Genomic DNA, 16,661 nt, shown 5'->3' on the forward strand with positions numbered 1-16,661 from the left:
AATAATTTCAGACGGACTAAGTCGCATGTGAGTGGAAATTCGACAAATCCGAGGAGACACATGTTGGAGCTGACAAAGAGCGAAACGGAGTGATTGCAATCAATTTTGACCATTTTTAGTACGCCCCAAAGAAACCTTTCGCCCAACCTTTTCATGCTCGTAATCTTGGCATTCAGTCGTATCCTTCTCGAAGCATGATAACAGCTCCTGAATTGAAACGATTTTATGCGTTGGATTGTGGGATCGATTTCGAAGCCGCCCATGCCTGATATACTGAGACCGCAAAACTTGCGACTGACAGGAATATAGCAGTGACACCAACTCCTAGGGTGCCCCAAAAAGTATAGTAACCTGGGTGAATTGGTCATTGGATTTCACAGCAGGGCTATTTGTACCAACCGACAGTATCTCGCTTGTCTTTGAGCAGACCTTTAAGCCCTCTAGGTTTGGCATTGTCCATGCTGTATGAGGCTGTCAAATTTTATCCTGTCCGCGACGCGGACTGCTACTTACTAAAGTCGAAGTGTCTGAATCCTGTCCCGATAGCATGGGAATTCTGAGTAATCTATTTCGTGTAGAATCGATCCGTAAAATCTAGGTTCCTTGGGAACCTTTGGTCCAAAAAGCCCGAAAGATTCACGATCTTCGCGAGGAAATGTCCTCAGGAATTTGTCTGTACTTGTTGACCCACGCTCGCGAAACAATTGTTTACGAACTTGCCAGTACCACCAATTAAGTTGTCGCCATCCTATCCCAGGCTTGACGTTCCAGGGTCGATACTCTTTGCTGGTCGGACTGGCCTCTTTTCTTGGCCACTCGGCATCAATGTGGGCTACGCTTGGTATTGGCATTTTGCAGTATGTCCGACGGATAGCCTGCGTTTGTGACGATACCAACGATCCTCTACTCCCAAAGAACAATACCATCGTCTTTCTTATCTCTTGCCTCAATTCGGGTGACACCATGCTGCACAACTGTCAGTTGTCTACCCAGGTCCACTTAAACAGTCAAGCTCACCATGAAGGACATATAGGTAGAAAAGGATCAAACCAATATAACATCAGCTTGACTTCGTCGACGTTACTGTAGTCCAATCGGAGGTGGTTATTCACATGTAAAGTCCATACCGGAGTTAGTCCCGAAACGGTGACAAGACTATGGATATCAAAGTTGCGGGTGGAGAAGACTGTCATTCTCTCGGGTAGCTCCGTTTCTGGCCGAAATTGGCCACAGAGTGTAAGACACTCGAAGGATATCCTCTCAATCTCGGCAAATGTGACACTTAAGAAGAGGAAGTGGTCGCCAAAACCTCTAGAATGTGGGATATGGATTATGCGCTCAAATATAGATAACCAGTAATCAAGGCTCCATGTCCCAGCATCAACGCATGAATGCTTATCAACAGAGCCAAGAGGTCAGTATGATTAAGTAAGGGAGTGGAAAATAATACGGGCTTGAAATCCTCCTTCTTCTCTTCGCATCTTTGCAGAAGAGTCCCGAGAGTCATTGTTGGCCGGATAAGCTTCAAAGCTTCGATAGATATCTTCGCCAGAATTTCAGGGTATTGATCAAACTTGGCATAATCACGATACATGCTCCGCTCACGCAATTCGTCGATGTCGGACTGTATCATTTGTCCAATGCATGGGACGATGATTGCAGAATTTGCGTCAAATAATGCATCTGAATCTTCATTTTGGGAAATTGTTGGTTTCAGAGCAAGAGCCATCTGTGCGATGAGAGATTTCTTAGTCTCAGGTTTCCAAATAGTTGAAGTCCACATCTCTGGGATCTGGTCTAGGTCGGCCCTGCAGTTGATAGTCAGTTTGTATTTTCAACCCTGGAGACGGAGCACAGTTACTTTGCTAGCGCTTCTTGCCAGAGACGCGCCTCCCCTTGGATAACTTCAGGGTTTCGCAGGTCTTGCGGCCAGGTAAGGAATATTTGTGGCACGTCATAGTTGATGGGCTCAACACTCACGCCTGGCAGCGTATGAATGGAAAGCGAAGCACTACTTTCCGCTTCAATGTCATCCTTTGAGGAATCTGTTCGAATACTTCTCAGCTTTTCGATCATTGCGTCTATGGCTCCGTTCATGGCCTCTTGTATCCGCGATGTAGCAATATCAACTTGAGCAGAAAGAGAAAGCCTCCTCTCGAGATCTGTTGGCTCTTGCACAGATGTCTGGTCCGAAGCATCGAGATTGTCTGGGGAAGAATCCTGTTCCGTGCTGCTTAATAGGTTTCCCGAAGCTTCATCTCCAGGCTCATCTCCTCCTTGTATTTCTTCCACTTCGACGTTCAAGCAAGATGAGTTCAGCACGACGGCGCCTTCTGCTGGAATGAGTGATGCGTTGATATCATACTGATCGATTTCAATATTCTCTGGATCATGAACTTCCATATTGAGGTCGATTTGCTGTCGAGCGTCTCAGTATCTTACAAAATGAGGTTTCAAGAATTTAGAAGGTCTGTCGTGGGGTGACGAGAATTCCTGCTTTCTTTACGTGACTCGCATGCAAGCCAGTCTGCAAGTTCCCAAAGAATGTCATCTGTAACACAAGAAGCTCCAATGATATACGTGGAGCTCGGTGTGCCATTTTGGCTATAGAGCCGTAGCAAAGTACTATTAGAAATCCCGGCTCTGCATATGTCGTACTCACACTTGCATTTCCGTCTTTGGAAAAGATTTTCGTCACCTGCGTGCAAGTGAGCAGGCAATTTTTCAAGCATGTGCTGTCTTGAGAGCCTCAATATCGTGCCATAGAGAGACTTCGGGGACGTTTGGAACGATTGTGTCTCATATGGAACAGTTCTTGGTTTGTACTAGCTTAAAAAAGAGCGTTGCGTGGGATAACATAGTCGAGAAGAAGCGAGCTGAATTGGCGATGGGCATTAACACAATTCATGGCCAAGAAAAAAGTCTGGAACACCATCCATAACCCCTGCCGTCTGCTCTTGCTCTCATTTCGTCCCCCTCATGTTCATAAGATTACTCTTATCGCTTAATTGCTTCCATTACTGAGAAGATGGAATCGCTTTTATGATGCCCACGCCTGCAAAGCCGAAACACCAAGGGCCATGATGGTGAGGAATATGGTGATGGAGCCTGCCAGTACAGCTCCCCAGAAAGTGTAATACGCTGGTATAATCAGGCATTTTCAACACTGATGAGGCAATTGATACTGACCTAGAGAGTCTCTCTTGTCTCGAAGTAGCTCCTGGACACCTAGCGGCTTCTGTTTATCCATGCTAAAAAGAGGGGTTATTAGCTGAAAACAGATCATGGTAGGGAGTCTATGTACTAGACAGAACATACTGAAGTCGAAGTTCTCGAAGCCTTCTTCCAAAGACGGGAAACTCGGAGTAAGCCCAGATGAGTCTTGCAGGAGTTGGAGGCACCCTCCAGCTCGGATGATGGCAAAGGCCAAGTCTTGCGTGGTCACGGCGAGGAAACCTTTTTACAAAGTCTTTCATGGTGGGTTCGTGTGGCCTCTGCAAACAGTATTTGCTAATCCATTCAGAGATAGTGCGCAAGTAAGGCCAGTAATAAGGCACGGCATCAACAGCTTTGTAGATACGCTTGCCAATCAAACTTGAATTTTCTTCTGGCCAGTGTAGGACCCAGCTAAGCCGTCTGGGTAAGAACAACTGCAGGCACGCTTTCCGTATGGCTTTCGACTGGGAAGATTCGGCCGATTTTCTGCAGCCAAACAAGAGCTGCATGGTGTTTTCCAACTCCTCAGACCAACCCAAACCATCAGGCAAAATTCTAGGAACCGTCAGTGAATGTTAACTATTGTAGCATTTATATCGGACACATAAGTTGTACCTACCTCGAAATAGTGGGCCTTATCTATCCATATTGTTGGAAACCAATATATGTACAAAATCTGTTTCCAAGATCTTTCTTGCGGCCGCTTGAGAAAATTAGAGGACATTGTGAGATGCTTCCTGACATCGAAAGTCGATTCGATCTCGAAGCCTTTCAGACAAGTAAGAGTGTGAATGTCCAGATCGCTGCTACAGAAGATCTTTTCGTCGTCTGATAAATCTGCACCCCATGGTTGCTCTAATCTGCGCTGTTTCTTCAATATATGTTCTTCAATATCGGCGTATGTTGTGGACAGCAGAAACGCGAAAGGATCGTCCGATGCGGCCCCTCGTTGTCTGGACAAGTCGATAAAATGGTCTAAAGCACTGAGCCATTTGTGCAGTTTGTAAATTCCGAGTGTCACGATATGAAAACTGAGGAACAACATGAAGAAGTCTTCAAGGTTTGCCGAAGGTTCGCCGGACATGATCGGACGGAGTTCCTCTGACTTTCGAGAACACATGTGAGTGAGAGTTCTTAGGGGCATATCCCGAGATAGAACCTTGATAACCTCTAATGCCACTTTCGCGACTTTATCCGGATGCTGCATGATTAGAGAAGTAATTCTCATATATATATCATAACTTCTTAGATGTTTGATATCGAAAAGCTCTGACTCATGCTGCCAAGAGGTCTGAAGGATTGATCCAATAGCCTCTACGATAGTGACAAATTGTACAGAACGAAGTTTGCTGCTAGGTTCGAAGTAGCCGCGTGTTGGCTCGAGTTCAAGAGCAAATTGTTTGATTATTGCTTTAATCACGTCTTCGTCAATATTGCGCCACACTCCGTACTGCCATGTAGATGGAATACCGTTTAGATAGTCGCTCATTGGAGAATTAGCCTATAGCCAGAGACAGCTGAACCAACGCAAAGGGAGAGGTCTAATTACTCTTCTTGTATTTGCCGCTGAACAATACCTGGATGGTTGACGGTCAAACAATCACGCGACACAGTTTGAGCGCTACTGACGGTTCGCCTTTGATTGTTTGCCTCGAGGTCTGTCTGGACGATGTCAGATTGAAGGTCTCGCAGCTTGTCAATCATCACGTCGATAACCTCCTTCATGATTTTCTGAATCTGCACAGGAGTGAATCCGGGGATTGAGATAGGAGGCTGGATGACTTGTTGTGCCATTTCTGGTTCTGTTCCAGAACGACCCTCGACCAAGAGATTTCCTGGAGAATGACCAGACTGGGGGTGCTCAGCAAATTCCTCTTCGGCATTGAGGGCCACCGGATTGGACATGAGATCGACTTCTGCCGGCACGGCAGGCGTTCCGATATCGTTGAGTTCTGTTCCATCTGTATCTTCAGATAGCATTAGGAAGAATGGTATAATTCACTCGAAGAGAAAATTGTTGACAGAAGTGACTGTGAAATGGTAGGTCTGAAGACTATAGAGAACTCAAGGCACTGGAGCCTCAACGAATATCCCATCGTGCACCAGTGGGCGAGTTGACCACGGGCCCTTTGCACTTTCCCAAAATATGTCATTCTCGCCTAGATACATCCAGTAATTTTCGTGAAGCTCGGTGAGCATGCTCCTCGTGCTATGAGTAGCCTCACTTCCGTCGTGCAAAGTCGTTGGCTGTACTACGAAAGCGCATGCGACGTTACTCGCGGCGGGTGTGATCTGCATGCAAGTTAGCAATATTTTTGCATCTCACAAACTGCCTTGAGTGCCTCATCATCGGGTTATGGCGGGATTTGAGGCCGTAGAAAGAGATTCTGCCTCGTATGCAGGACTCTTTAATCCATGCTGGCGGATAACGAGATATTGTATGGTACAATAGCATATGTTGTGTTCAAACAACTCGTATCATTAGATCTGAAATCGGAAGTGGTATGTGAACAACGTCAAAATACCCAGAAGTTGCTTCCACATATGTCTATGTTTCCGCCTGGTCAGCACCTGAATGAAATCTAGACCGTGACTAGAAAGCTCAAAGCACCTCATGACTCTCTCTACATTGCTTATATTCCCGCGCTCCATCACCGAGAACAGGAAAACACGACGAGGCCCAAGTCAGTGTATTCAATTATGAGGTGGGTTAAATGTAGCCCACGTCTGCGCACCCGATACAGCAATGCTGACCAGCCCAAGGAAAGTCGTCAAGCTCCCGAATATGATGGCCCTCCAAAATGTATAGTAAGCTAATTTTCCGCAGGCATTAGCAAGATAGCACGGCAGTATTGAAGTAATATCGCTCACCGTTGGAGTTCCGATTGTCTCTAAGTAGACCCCTGAGACCACGAGGCTTCAAGCTATCCATGCTAGAGCCAAGTCAGAGTCAACTTTGGACTTCAAAACCAGGTAACTTACTATTGTCGGAGTTCATGCAAGCGAGGCCCAGGATTGGGAAACTCCGAGTAGTCCCACGTGGACCGTGGGTCCCAGAAACCATATGACCTATAACCAAACTCTCCATGAAGGTCCATCACTCCAGGAAATACATCCCAGAAGTCCTTCATTCGGGGCTGCATTCAAAAAATCTGTTTAGTCATGATCTAAGTGGAAGCTGTAAAGAGAAAAGAACTTGAGAACTTCTCGATTCGGATATGCCCCATAACCTCTCGGGCTTCGTATTGACGAAGTCCAGGTTTCGCGGCAGGGCCGGTGAGTACCATGCAGATGCTAAAATTTTCGAATAGGCGTTCTTCGTGGTTCGTTTTTGTCGTTTATTGCGCCGTTCACAAGCAAATAACATCTCCATTGTGTTAGGCAATTCCTCGTTCAATATAACTAGTGGTGGACTTCGTCACGCGTCAGTGAGTCGATATGGTCTTGACAGGATGGACCAGCAGACCTCGTAATCGGACCAGTGCTTCAGGCCAATACAATTTGAGACTTTTTTCGCTTTCGTCCAAGAAGAGATGCGAGGCGATATCCTCGGTCCAGATAAGTTCGAGGCCGCCTACGCTTTGAAGAACGCCCACATTGAAATCTCCAGAAGTAAACTTTCCACTCAGTTGCTCCTTCCCTCTATGGATTTCTTTTTTGAGACGACGAGTTCGCCACGTCCTATCATCAATTTGAAGGAATTGCTCAAAAATGGTGACAAGCTCAGTGTTCATCAACAACAGAGGCAAGAAGTTGGAGTAGGATTTTCTATGTCTCGTATGTCTGACAGTATTTTTGAAAACATCACACATCCAGTAATAACGTCGTTCTCTGAAACTGATTATGTCTAACGCAAGCAAAATGAGGTAAAAGTCATCGAAGCGTGGACCAGCACCTGCCACAAATGGCTCGAAAGTGGGTGCGCTTTCGCGTAATTTCTTGAGGAGATCTCCAACGGTAGTATGCGGTTGACTGAAAGTCTTGAACAGCTGGAGATTAATCGAATGATAAGCTCTACGTTTGCACATAGTGATGCTTTGCCGATCTGAATAAGGCCAAAGTGCGGGGGGTCGAAACTGACAGCTATGATATCCTGATCATCAAACACTGGCTGGTAGGTGAGAGTCTGAATTAGTCTCCACCCAATAAGTCGTATTGTTGAAACAATGCGCCGAAGAGGGCGTCGTGGATCTCCTTGGTAGCAGGAAATATGTGCTAGTGCCTGCGCTACTTCGTTTGTTAGGGGACGCCTCACTGTAGGGTCTAGCACGGGATAGCCAGCAGAATCTGTGTAGGAAGGAGGGAAGTAATCCCTCCAAATGTCGGGGACGCTGTTCATCTGTGCTCTGAAGAGTCTATCAGCCTAGCACATCTACCTAGGTATGGATAGTAGAATGAGTACAAACTTTTTGATGTGAGTATGCGTTGTCCTGTAAGGATCGACATCTTCATGTAGAGCAACGGTCTTGATCGGCCAGGAGTCCATGACAAGGCAAGGTTCTTCACGTCTCATCGACAAGCAACTGCCATCCACCCCGTGTGTCTGATCTGTATTCTGTGCGATGCTACCGCTATCTTCTCTGCTACCTTGCTCAACGTCGACATTTGCTGCTTCTGCTCCGAGGACCCTCAAACCTTCACAGACTACACGCGATAAATTCTGGAGGATATCCTCCAAAGCCCCTTGTAAATGACCATCGGATGGGTTATTGCTTGAAACTACTCGCCTTGTTGACGCATTGGACTTTGCGTCTAAAACCCCCGTTGCATATCGAAGGTTCGTTGTAGCTCGTGCCGAACCCACAATGTTAGAAATCTTCAGCTTCTTCTCTTCCGCACACATGAAACATGTCTCACTACACGGGCCAGGATCGCTGTATGCTTCTGGTGCAACGACCGCACTGCGTGTAGAGTGTTCGTCATTATCACGAAAGCGGCCACCATTGCTCTCGCTTTCTTCGTGGCTAGGAGTCGTCTCTTCCACCTCGACACGTACATTTGCCGAATCTTGCACCGCTTCGCCGTCGGCTGGAACCCGAATAGGCGACGAGCCTAGGTCGTGGAGCTCCGTGCCGAAGTTTTCCGGATCATTGCTCTCCATCGTAATCGTTCCAGTCTCATAGAAAAACCGACCAAAAGACCCAGATCAACAAAATCATAGAATCCTCATGCCTTTGAAATCCTCGCCTCTCCTCCCATCGTGTAACACACCACGAGTGCATCTGCAGCGTCCCGAACCACGTCTTCCGTCAGACATGAGGCTCCAATGACTTGCGTGCGCCTCGGTGAGCGAGGTGCTCGTGGAGGTTGTGCCACCATATGGCTGGATGTGGAAGAAACGTGCATTCGTGATCTGTGAGGTGGTTAGCAAACATTTATGCATGCAGGACGTTAGGTGTTACTGATGGGTTTCTTGCTGGCTGCCTGGATCCGGAGATTCGATGTGAGTCCGTTCCGCTCTTTCCTGAATAAGTGAGTGATCGAGCCTTCCTACAGCACTCCACAGAAACGCGACTGCAACAGATCTCAAAATAGTCATAAGCTGGAGTGACCCTAGGATCTGAATACTCGATACATCATCATACACTTCATAACTTAGAACCCCTCTTTCCCCCTTTCACTGCTCAACAACATCCCCATTCTTCTCCATCTCCCCACACAAGAACTCCCACTCCCCCGCACTAACCTTACTGACACTAATCCTCGCCAACTTCAACATCTGGAAATTCTCCATCGGATGTCCCTTCGTGCTCTGCCACGCTTTCATTTCCTTCAACGTGACTGGCGTCTTGAGTTTCTGTTTGAAGGTCACGTGCACGACGGACCATTTGGGGTCGGAGGGCTTGGATTTCGGGTCGTAGTAGGGTGCTGAGAGGTCGTGGGCTGATACTGTGGGGAGTGGTGTTAGTTTGGGAGTGAGGGGTTGGGGAGGATGTAGAGAAGAAGTTGGGGGGAGAAGTGGGACGGACGGTCTGGGGAATGTTCTTGTACAATTTCCATGGTGCCGACGATGGCTGGGGTCTTGCAATTAGAATGGTAGAAAAATGCCAGATCTCCTTTCTTCATCGATCGAAGATTGTTGCGAGCTGTTCATACATTAGTTCTGTGGTGGGGGAAGAACAATTCTGGATGGAGCTAACCTGGATATGCTCGAATGCCTGCTCGATTTGTTAGCTAGAGTTTCATGGGTACGTTTTCGTGTAGGAGCTCACCATCCCAAGGCTCTGGCTCAGTCTTTGATGCGAGATCATCGATAGAGAATCGAACATCGTGGCCATTTTCAAGTCGTGTTTCGGGCTCGGCTTTCATCAACCAGTATTGTCTACCGGTAGATGCTGTGCTGTCTGTCGCAGCGGCTGGAGCTGTCTTGGTCGAAGGCTTCGCTTCTTCTGCCTTTGTAGCATCGGCAGGCTCCTATGAATATAGTCAGATAATGCGATAGTGCCGAAGAATGGAGTTCGAATCATGAAGGCATCTCACGTGGCGCGATGTTGAAGATGGGCATTGCATTAAGAGGAAAAACGTACGGAATTAGACCACAGATGATGAAACGCAAGGACTCACATTTGGTACTTGTTCTTCTTCGCCGTCCTCATTTCCATTGATAACAGCACCCTTTTTATTGGTTGCTGTTGCGCCTTTCTTCGGCTTCGCCTTAGAGGGGCCTTTCGTCGACGTCGTCTCCGGCACAGTTTCCTGCTTGGCTGCTGTTGATATCCTGCGACTGGATCGTCGTGGCTCTGCTACGTCCCCCAAATCTTTGGCCTTTCGTTTCGGCATTTTCTTGCGAGGAATCTGACACGAATCTCTGGAAGTGGGAACGTCCAACACTAGTGAGGTCGTACAGAATAGAAAAGTAACTCCTACCAACAGGCGTTCCTGTTGCATCTCAACGCAGGGACGCTACGCTTTCGTTTCGGCACCGGATCTGACTGGCCGCCCAAGCGAGAGTGACCCGTCGCGCTACAGCACTTTCTTTAGAGACCATACATCATCCCAGAACACACCACATCTTCTGCAGCACACCAAGCAAGCGTCTCTTTTCTAATAGCAAATAATAATAATGATATGGTCCTCTCAAATCCATCGCTTACTTTTATCCAAACCTTCCCATTTTGTCAAGATCCGTGCGATCCTGGTTATTGCAACGACACACGAAGTATTGGGCGTCAGGGACCATGCCATGCTGCATCCCTGTTCAATAGCAAGTCAAGAGAACGCCTCCCGTTTAATAAAGCACTCACCCTCGTCACTCATCACTCTCACTCAACCCAGAGAAGCATATGACTTGCGTTTTTGACCCTGCACTTGGGAGGAAGATAGCCCGCGGTGCCCCGTCTCCACAATCTTTTCTGCGTTCCCCTCTAAGCAGCAGCTTGACAGATCGAATCCCGGGACCCAGGAAATCCTTCTTTTGCCGCACACAGGACCACAAGTGCAGCAAGTCTCAGATGTGGCCCTCTCTGTGAGTAGCCGGTCGCACGACGTGGAAGAAGTCGAAAACCTGGGCAAACGGAACGATTTATGCTATCTCCTTCCATTCCGGTCGAGCAGGCAGGAAATTGAGGAGATGCTATTATGTTCCAGATGGCCATCGCCGTTAGGAGGGAAAACGCCCCCGGACGAGGTCCAGGAATTCTCTGGTTCAACGTGCCCCTCTCAGCACGACCGCCACCACGGCCAGACACGACGTGGAGGTCGTCGAAAAGGATCATGCTCTTCGATCTGTAACAGAGATCATTGGTCTGTGTGAAAGTGTGACGGGCACTAGAGAGAGGCACGAGTAACTGATTTGGATCGTCGTGTCGTTTTATGACGGCCATTGCAGCAAAGCTTATCCGTCTGTCACGACGTCCAGAAGCGTGATTAATCCCCAAAAAAGACTGGCCCTGTCCAAACAAGTATTGCTATTCGAGTGCTCGGCATTTCCACATAAGACCCCCCATCCCCTCCCTCCCTCTTCTTCTCATGTGCCTGAACGTTCTCTCCTTCTTTTCCTTTCTTTCTTTCGTCCCTCCCTTCCCTCACGGCGGTGCTCATTACATTCTGAATCGTGGAAATTCCATGGCCCTGCTATCGACAAGCTTGCCGCCGTATCAACCGAGAGAGCCTTTTCAAACGCAACGAATAGAGTGAGGTATGGAGGGATCACCGCCAACACGCTGGGCTGACATTCCTTCTGGTCGAGCTCTCTTCTCCAGCTCGTTCTCTTCTTCCCTTCTTCTTCTACAATCCTCCGGACATCGTCGTGTCGCACACTTCAGCAAGTTCATCTCTTCGGCTTTCCAGACCGGACCCAGCACTATCAGCCCGACGGTTAAAGCAGCAAGCGGGCTTCACCGCATTCAGACACTGGAACCACACAGTCGGGGGGGGGGGGGGCGACCTCGACTGGAGATTTTGCTATACCATATTGACACTTCTAGCACCAGACATTTCTAACAGACAGACACAATGGCCAGAGAAGACGCCTCTCGGTCGGCAGTGAGTGCGGGCCAGCATCAGCTCTCGTGGGCGTGCAAATTGCGTCCGGTTTCGTGGCTGGATGAGGTCGGCATGATGATCTACCTGGACGGAGGTTTGATTGGAGTCGCTTCGTTAGTACTGACACAATCAAACAGAAAGTTCCCCAGCACCACCGCAGAGAGAGAAGAGAAACCATCCCATCCCCCCATAATTGCGCTGCTGTCACCTACTGGCCGGCACGCACGCAACGCCTACCTACTCACACTTCAGCCAGCAGCAGCCTACGACTGACTACTGATCCCACTCGAGTACTGCACCGGACTGGACTGTACGCTGCTACACACGCCTACTCGCGCCTACTGCTACTCCCGTATTACATTACGTCTCTTGTCGTCGCTCGCCCTCGCGCTCACCTCCCTCTCGCCCATCTCCACACCTCAGGGCGATTCCCGTCTTCCGGCCTAATTCGATTCCTTGCCAGCAGTGATACCGGTGACTCCTCCCTCTGCACGTCCTGATAGTAGCTCTCGATCACTCGATCGATCCTATCTCGACCTCGCACCCGTTGCTTATTCCCCCTGCGCCCTATCATTGCGCCGCATGATCAGTGTTACAGCAGTTTGAGGGGAACGACGAGGACCTCCACCAGGCCGGCGTCCCCATCCCATCCCATCCCATTCCCTCAACCTTCCAGGCTCGGCACGTCACCCCTTCTCGAGGCTCCTCTGATCCGAGCCCGATTCTGGATCATCTCCAGGTACGTCCCGGTTACGCCTCTTCTTGTTGTTGTACGTCGGTTCATGCAGCTGTTGCCTGGCTTGGCTTTGCCTCACCGGCTCTCACCTCACTCACGCTCAAACTTGCCACCTCAACCGCAAGCGATGACAAACGTCGAAATAACGTGATAACACGCACTTGCATTCAACCACACATGCGTCGCGATGCGACATCGACAAACCTAATTTGTCCTTGGCCCAATGAAGCAAACATATGGGGATCGTCACTGACCATGGTGTTCTTGCAGACAGCCATTCATTCCATTCTCCCTGACTGGTACAAAGGTACTTCCGGGCTTTATCGCCGATATTTTATTTTTAGTCTAGCTCGTTTCGGCTTGGCGCAATTACCGCCAAATTCGAACTTCGCAGGAGCGAGTCTCTGCGACAATAACAGCACAGCGCGTCAAACTAGGTAAGACCTCTATCCCATTCCTGCTCTCCTCAAGGCTCTCAAGATGTCGTGACATCTGTAGATACCTTCACGCGCGTCGCTGATAGTCGTCCGACCTGTTGATGTCGTCGATGGCAATTGGCGCCTCCTTTGCTCCATTGACCCATCTCCAGCGTCGCGACTTTCATCGCGCCTGGCCTCGACCTCGCGTGTGGTCATCTCACTGGGACCCTCGAGGCCTTGTATGGAGTCTTTGTTACAGTATTGTATAGCTGACGTCTTGTCGCAACCGCAGATGGGTAGCTCCACCTCCTTCCCACAGACATGAGCTCCTGGATGAACGACGCCGCCGTCCAAAATCAACATGCCGCTGGCTTCAACCATCTCGACCCCAATGCCGGTGGAGCCATGCTCGACCCTAATGCTTTTATGAACAACCCATCGTCCTTCGATCCATCCCAATTCCAAAACCAACAGCTACAACAGCGGATGCAGAATGGTGGAATGCGCGGCAATGGCTCGCCCGCCTTCAATGCTCCTGTATATCAAACCAACCCTGTTGTTCCATCAAAACGACCTCGGCCAAGAGAGGATAGCTTAGGCACATCACCACGTCAAGCGCCCGGTATGCTTCCTAATTCACGCTCGCAGACTCCCCAGCAAAACCCCTATCCTGGCTTCCAGCAGAACAATGTTCCTCCACAACATGCGCCTCAGCAGACCCCTTATTCCCATCTGCAGAATGGCTCTACCAATGCTAGCCCGTCGCCCATTATGGGTAACCAGCTTCGTCCTGGTGGTGTTCCTCAACGAGTCTCTACAGCTTCTCCACATCCATTCTCTCCTGCCGCACAGCAATTTCCTCAGGCCTCTCCTTCCCAATCTGAACATGGCAGTCGAGTAGACACACCTCAGAACAGCAATCCTTACTCACAGAACCCTGGTTTCCCCCAAGGATACAATCAGAACTTCACACCCCCATCTGGCCGAACTTCAGCTCCTCCTCAAAGTGGCATGTCAACACCACAAATGCCACAACCTCACATGCAGCAACAGCAGCAATCGCAAATGTTTCCACAAGGCCAGCAACCTACCCAGGGGGCTCAGCAGCGACAACCAACCAATTTAGAACAGCAGAAACTGCTGTATCAGATGCAACTTCAACAGCAATTGCAGCAGCGCAATATGATCAATGCACAACGTGGGAACATGCCCCAAGGCGCCAATCCTATGGCCAAAGGTCCAATGCAAGGTCCGAATGGACAGATGGCTGGCATGCGACCTCAACAACCGTCTGCTCAGGGTCGGCCGAATGCAAATGCAGATAGCTTCATGAAGAATCTTGTGACCTTTATGCAGCAAAGGAATCTACCTCTGGACATGAATCCACTTGTGGGTGACCGTCAGATATCCTTAATACAGTTGTATATGGCGGTAGTCAAATTCGGGGGATATAAGAGGGTGACAGCACAGAATGGCTGGGGACAAGTCGCACAGTCACTGCAATTCAATCCGATGCAGCAGCAAGCCGCGCCACATCAGTTGAGAGCACACTACGAGCGTAACCTCCACATGTTCGAAGAAGCTTGGGCGAACCAACAAAGGCAAAAGGCAGCTATGATGCAGCAAAATCCCAATATCGCCGGTCCTCAAATGTCACCCACGAAGCAGATGAATCCTCAAGCTATGCAGCCGTCGCAAGCGTTCATGCAACAACAGCAGCTATTGGGACAACAACAACAAGCTCAACAGTCCACGCCTGTCAAACAGATGCATCATCCTCAACAGCCAGCTGTCAATGGCTTCTCTACACCTCAACCACAAGGCCAACCACAAGGCCAACCACATCAGATAGGATCCCAGAGTCATGCACGCAACAGTCTTTCAAGAAGTATGGATGCTACTCCACCTCAAAATGGGGCATCATTTCCTATACCCTCACCAATATCGGCGAGCAAGGCAGGTGGTCTTGTCACACCGTCACCTCATGTCGATGCAGCTACTAGGACAGGTGTATCTCAAGTCACTACACGGGAATTCTACCTGCCGGATGAACTGATTCCAAAAACGCGTATGTTGGATACATATGGCGGCTTTGAGCTTGAATCTTTGGCGGCGTTGGGGGAAAAGTTGATGGGCATCAGACCTGTCGATCCGGAATTAATAGATATCGGCATCATCGACATTCATGCTCTGACGATGAGCTTACAATCTGGCCTACATTCAGAAGTGCGGTTAGCGTTGGATGTCTTGACAAAAATCTCGTTGGAGTCGCGATTGCAAGTGGATCTACGAGCCTGCGAAGACCTTGTAGAAACGCTTATAGATTGCGCCGAAATGCAGGTCGAGATGTTAGCTGAGAATACTGCAGAAGTGTCGGACGTGATGCTCATCACATCCTACGAGGACGTCGTACGTGCATGCCGAAGCGATCAAGATCTTCTGCAAGATATCCCATCTTACAACACCCTTGACTACGATCTCGACCGCGCCGTTGACAAATTGGTGTGCATTACTACAATCTTGAGGAACTTCTCCTTCTACGAGACAAATCATCCTGCTCTCGCCGACGAGTTGGTTATCAAGTTTTTGTGTGTCGTTATACGGTATCTAGGTACTCGAAACATGCTTCTTAGGACGAATCAGAATACCTTGGACTTCATGAAAGATGTTATTATCTTTCTTTCGAACTTAGCTCAGACCATCGAGTTACCCGGGCGCGAACAAGCATTATGTCTTCTGCATTTCTTATTGGCTTTTGCTCCATGCCCTCCACCCAATAACGTGGGATCTGAAGCTGTCACATTTTCGTCCTACGATCCAGCTCTTCATCGTTATCTACCTCCTGCTGTTGACGGACTTGCAAAATTGCTTGCTAGAGACGAGCCCAATCGGACACATTACAAAACAATATTCGCCTCAGATGTCGCGTCTACCCCGCCCTTTGATCTCTTGACTAGGACATTCGCACTCGCTATCTCTGGAATCCCAGACGAAAAGCAAGACTCGAAACGAGGCAACCTGATAACCATTGTTGAGTCTCGGAAACCTTTCTTAATGCAGGGAATGCTAGCAGCAGAGATCCTATCTAACCTAGCTCCGGGCTACGAAACTGGAGTTGCGAAATCCTGGCTGACGTCTGAGGATGGCTTTTCCCAAAATCTATGTCGACTGATCTTATTATTATGTATGGAGACTTCACCACCAGCGCCTCCGAGGGGGCAAGTTCCAAAAGGTGTCGAGGATGAAGCAATACTTCACATTACCATGGGTGGCATTGCAGTCTTGCGTCGTCTAGCAGAGAAGTCCCGAGATCCGGAAGATCCAAATTCCAATATACCCCTCTCTGGACTTCTTGCGAAAGAGCGACTCTTGGAAGCTCTCAGAATAGGACAACCAAGGGTGAGGCCGGTTTTAAAACAATTGTGTGCATACGCAGGACTGGGCACATAGGCGCGAGAATTTCTTACCTCATTGTACCACATTCCATAGACGCATCAATGACACTTAGCAGCGAGTGGAGTTGGCGTTCACGAAGTGATATATGTTTATCTAGCATGGCTTTAATTGCCTGATGACCTTTTTCTTTGGTTGGAATGATTTAGGTGTTATTGTTGTACAGGTTGTATTCTGGCTTCGGGACTTTTTCTCCTGGCTGAGTATCGAGAGAAAGGAAATGGTGCTGTATATATAGGCATCTGTCTTAGGCAAATGCAAGTTACTGCTCAAAAAGCAAATGAACCAGACTCCGATTCCCAGACTTTGTGACCATATGACCTTCGTGAATAAATCCATACAACTATTCCATA

The 16,661-nt window shown here is 48.7% G+C and overlaps 6 protein-coding genes across 6 annotated transcripts; 1 reads left to right on the top strand and 5 right to left on the bottom strand.

Moving 5' to 3' along the window:
- Positions 1–48: 48 nt before the first annotated feature.
- On the bottom strand, positions 49–1,149 carry LY89DRAFT_686356 (uncharacterized protein). Its single transcript, XM_018215267.1, has 4 exons — positions 1,018–1,149; positions 514–966; positions 400–461; positions 49–351 (listed from the first exon to the last, which is right to left on the bottom strand). Exons 2-4 carry the CDS (start codon positions 849–851, stop codon positions 224–226), a joined length of 528 nt encoding a protein of 175 aa, XP_018069032.1. The 5' UTR covers positions 852–966; positions 1,018–1,149; the 3' UTR covers positions 49–223.
- On the bottom strand, positions 1,000–2,588 carry LY89DRAFT_119202 (uncharacterized protein). Its single transcript, XM_018205130.1, has 2 exons — positions 1,862–2,588; positions 1,000–1,808 (listed from the first exon to the last, which is right to left on the bottom strand). Exons 1-2 carry the CDS (start codon positions 2,401–2,403, stop codon positions 1,331–1,333), a joined length of 1,020 nt encoding a protein of 339 aa, XP_018069033.1. The 5' UTR covers positions 2,404–2,588; the 3' UTR covers positions 1,000–1,330.
- A 1,091-nt stretch (positions 2,589–3,679) lies between these two features.
- On the bottom strand, positions 3,680–5,553 carry LY89DRAFT_119489 (uncharacterized protein). Its single transcript, XM_018205134.1, has 3 exons — positions 4,766–5,553; positions 3,836–4,700; positions 3,680–3,771 (listed from the first exon to the last, which is right to left on the bottom strand). Exons 1-3 carry the CDS (start codon positions 5,194–5,196, stop codon positions 3,760–3,762), a joined length of 1,308 nt encoding a protein of 435 aa, XP_018069034.1. The 5' UTR covers positions 5,197–5,553; the 3' UTR covers positions 3,680–3,759.
- A 1,280-nt stretch (positions 5,554–6,833) lies between these two features.
- LY89DRAFT_119214 (uncharacterized protein) lies at positions 6,834–8,550 on the bottom strand. Its single transcript, XM_018205132.1, has 2 exons — positions 7,623–8,550; positions 6,834–7,562 (listed from the first exon to the last, which is right to left on the bottom strand). Exons 1-2 carry the CDS (start codon positions 8,315–8,317, stop codon positions 7,064–7,066), a joined length of 1,194 nt encoding a protein of 397 aa, XP_018069035.1. The 5' UTR covers positions 8,318–8,550; the 3' UTR covers positions 6,834–7,063.
- LY89DRAFT_119213 (DUF55-domain-containing protein) lies at positions 8,551–10,194 on the bottom strand. The gene is made up of 6 exons (XM_018205131.1): positions 9,781–10,194; positions 9,429–9,630; positions 9,357–9,374; positions 9,186–9,302; positions 8,619–9,105; positions 8,551–8,569 (listed from the first exon to the last, which is right to left on the bottom strand). The coding sequence occupies exons 1-5, from the start codon at positions 10,102–10,104 to the stop codon at positions 8,834–8,836; spliced, it is 933 nt and encodes a 310-aa protein (XP_018069036.1). The 5' UTR covers positions 10,105–10,194; the 3' UTR covers positions 8,551–8,569; positions 8,619–8,833.
- A 2,685-nt stretch (positions 10,195–12,879) lies between these two features.
- Positions 12,880–16,534, top strand: LY89DRAFT_119264 (uncharacterized protein). Its single transcript, XM_018205133.1, has one exon. The coding sequence runs from the start codon at positions 13,177–13,179 to the stop codon at positions 16,303–16,305; it is 3,129 nt and encodes a 1,042-aa protein (XP_018069037.1). The 5' UTR covers positions 12,880–13,176; the 3' UTR covers positions 16,306–16,534.
- The last annotated feature ends 127 nt before the right edge of the window (positions 16,535–16,661 follow it).

Source organism: Mollisia scopiformis (assembly GCF_001500285.1).
Source record: "Mollisia scopiformis unplaced genomic scaffold LY89scaffold_16, whole genome shotgun sequence".
NCBI lineage: Eukaryota > Fungi > Ascomycota > Leotiomycetes > Helotiales > Mollisiaceae > Mollisia > Mollisia scopiformis.

Coding starts and splice junctions, on each gene's coding strand:
- LY89DRAFT_119202 (XM_018205130.1), bottom strand. CDS start 2,403: ATGGAAGTTCATGATCCAGAGAATATTGAAATCGATCAGTATGATATC. Junction 1,809..1,861: donor TGGCAAGAAGCGCTAGCAAA/GTAACTGTGCTC, acceptor TATCAACTGCAG/GGCCGACCTAGACCAGATCC.
- LY89DRAFT_119213 (XM_018205131.1), bottom strand. CDS start 10,104: ATGCAACAGGAACGCCTGTTGGTAGGAGTTACTTTTCTATTCTGTACG. Junction 9,631..9,780: donor AAGAAGAACAAGTACCAAAT/GTGAGTCCTTGC, acceptor CTATATTCATAG/GAGCCTGCCGATGCTACAAA. Junction 9,106..9,185: donor ACAAGAACATTCCCCAGACC/GTCCGTCCCACT, acceptor CACTCCCCACAG/TATCAGCCCACGACCTCTCA.
- LY89DRAFT_119264 (XM_018205133.1), top strand. CDS start 13,177: ATGAGCTCCTGGATGAACGACGCCGCCGTCCAAAATCAACATGCCGCT.
- LY89DRAFT_119214 (XM_018205132.1), bottom strand. CDS start 8,317: ATGGAGAGCAATGATCCGGAAAACTTCGGCACGGAGCTCCACGACCTA. Junction 7,563..7,622: donor ACGCATACTCACATCAAAAA/GTTTGTACTCAT, acceptor TAGACTCTTCAG/AGCACAGATGAACAGCGTCC.
- LY89DRAFT_119489 (XM_018205134.1), bottom strand. CDS start 5,196: ATGCTATCTGAAGATACAGATGGAACAGAACTCAACGATATCGGAACG. Junction 4,701..4,765: donor CAGCGGCAAATACAAGAAGA/GTAATTAGACCT, acceptor TTCTCCAATGAG/CGACTATCTAAACGGTATTC.
- LY89DRAFT_686356 (XM_018215267.1), bottom strand. CDS start 851: ATGCCAATACCAAGCGTAGCCCACATTGATGCCGAGTGGCCAAGAAAA. Junction 462..513: donor ATTCAGACACTTCGACTTTA/GTAAGTAGCAGT, acceptor AGCCTCATACAG/CATGGACAATGCCAAACCTA. Junction 352..399: donor AGACAAGCGAGATACTGTCG/GTTGGTACAAAT, acceptor CAATTCACCCAG/GTTACTATACTTTTTGGGGC.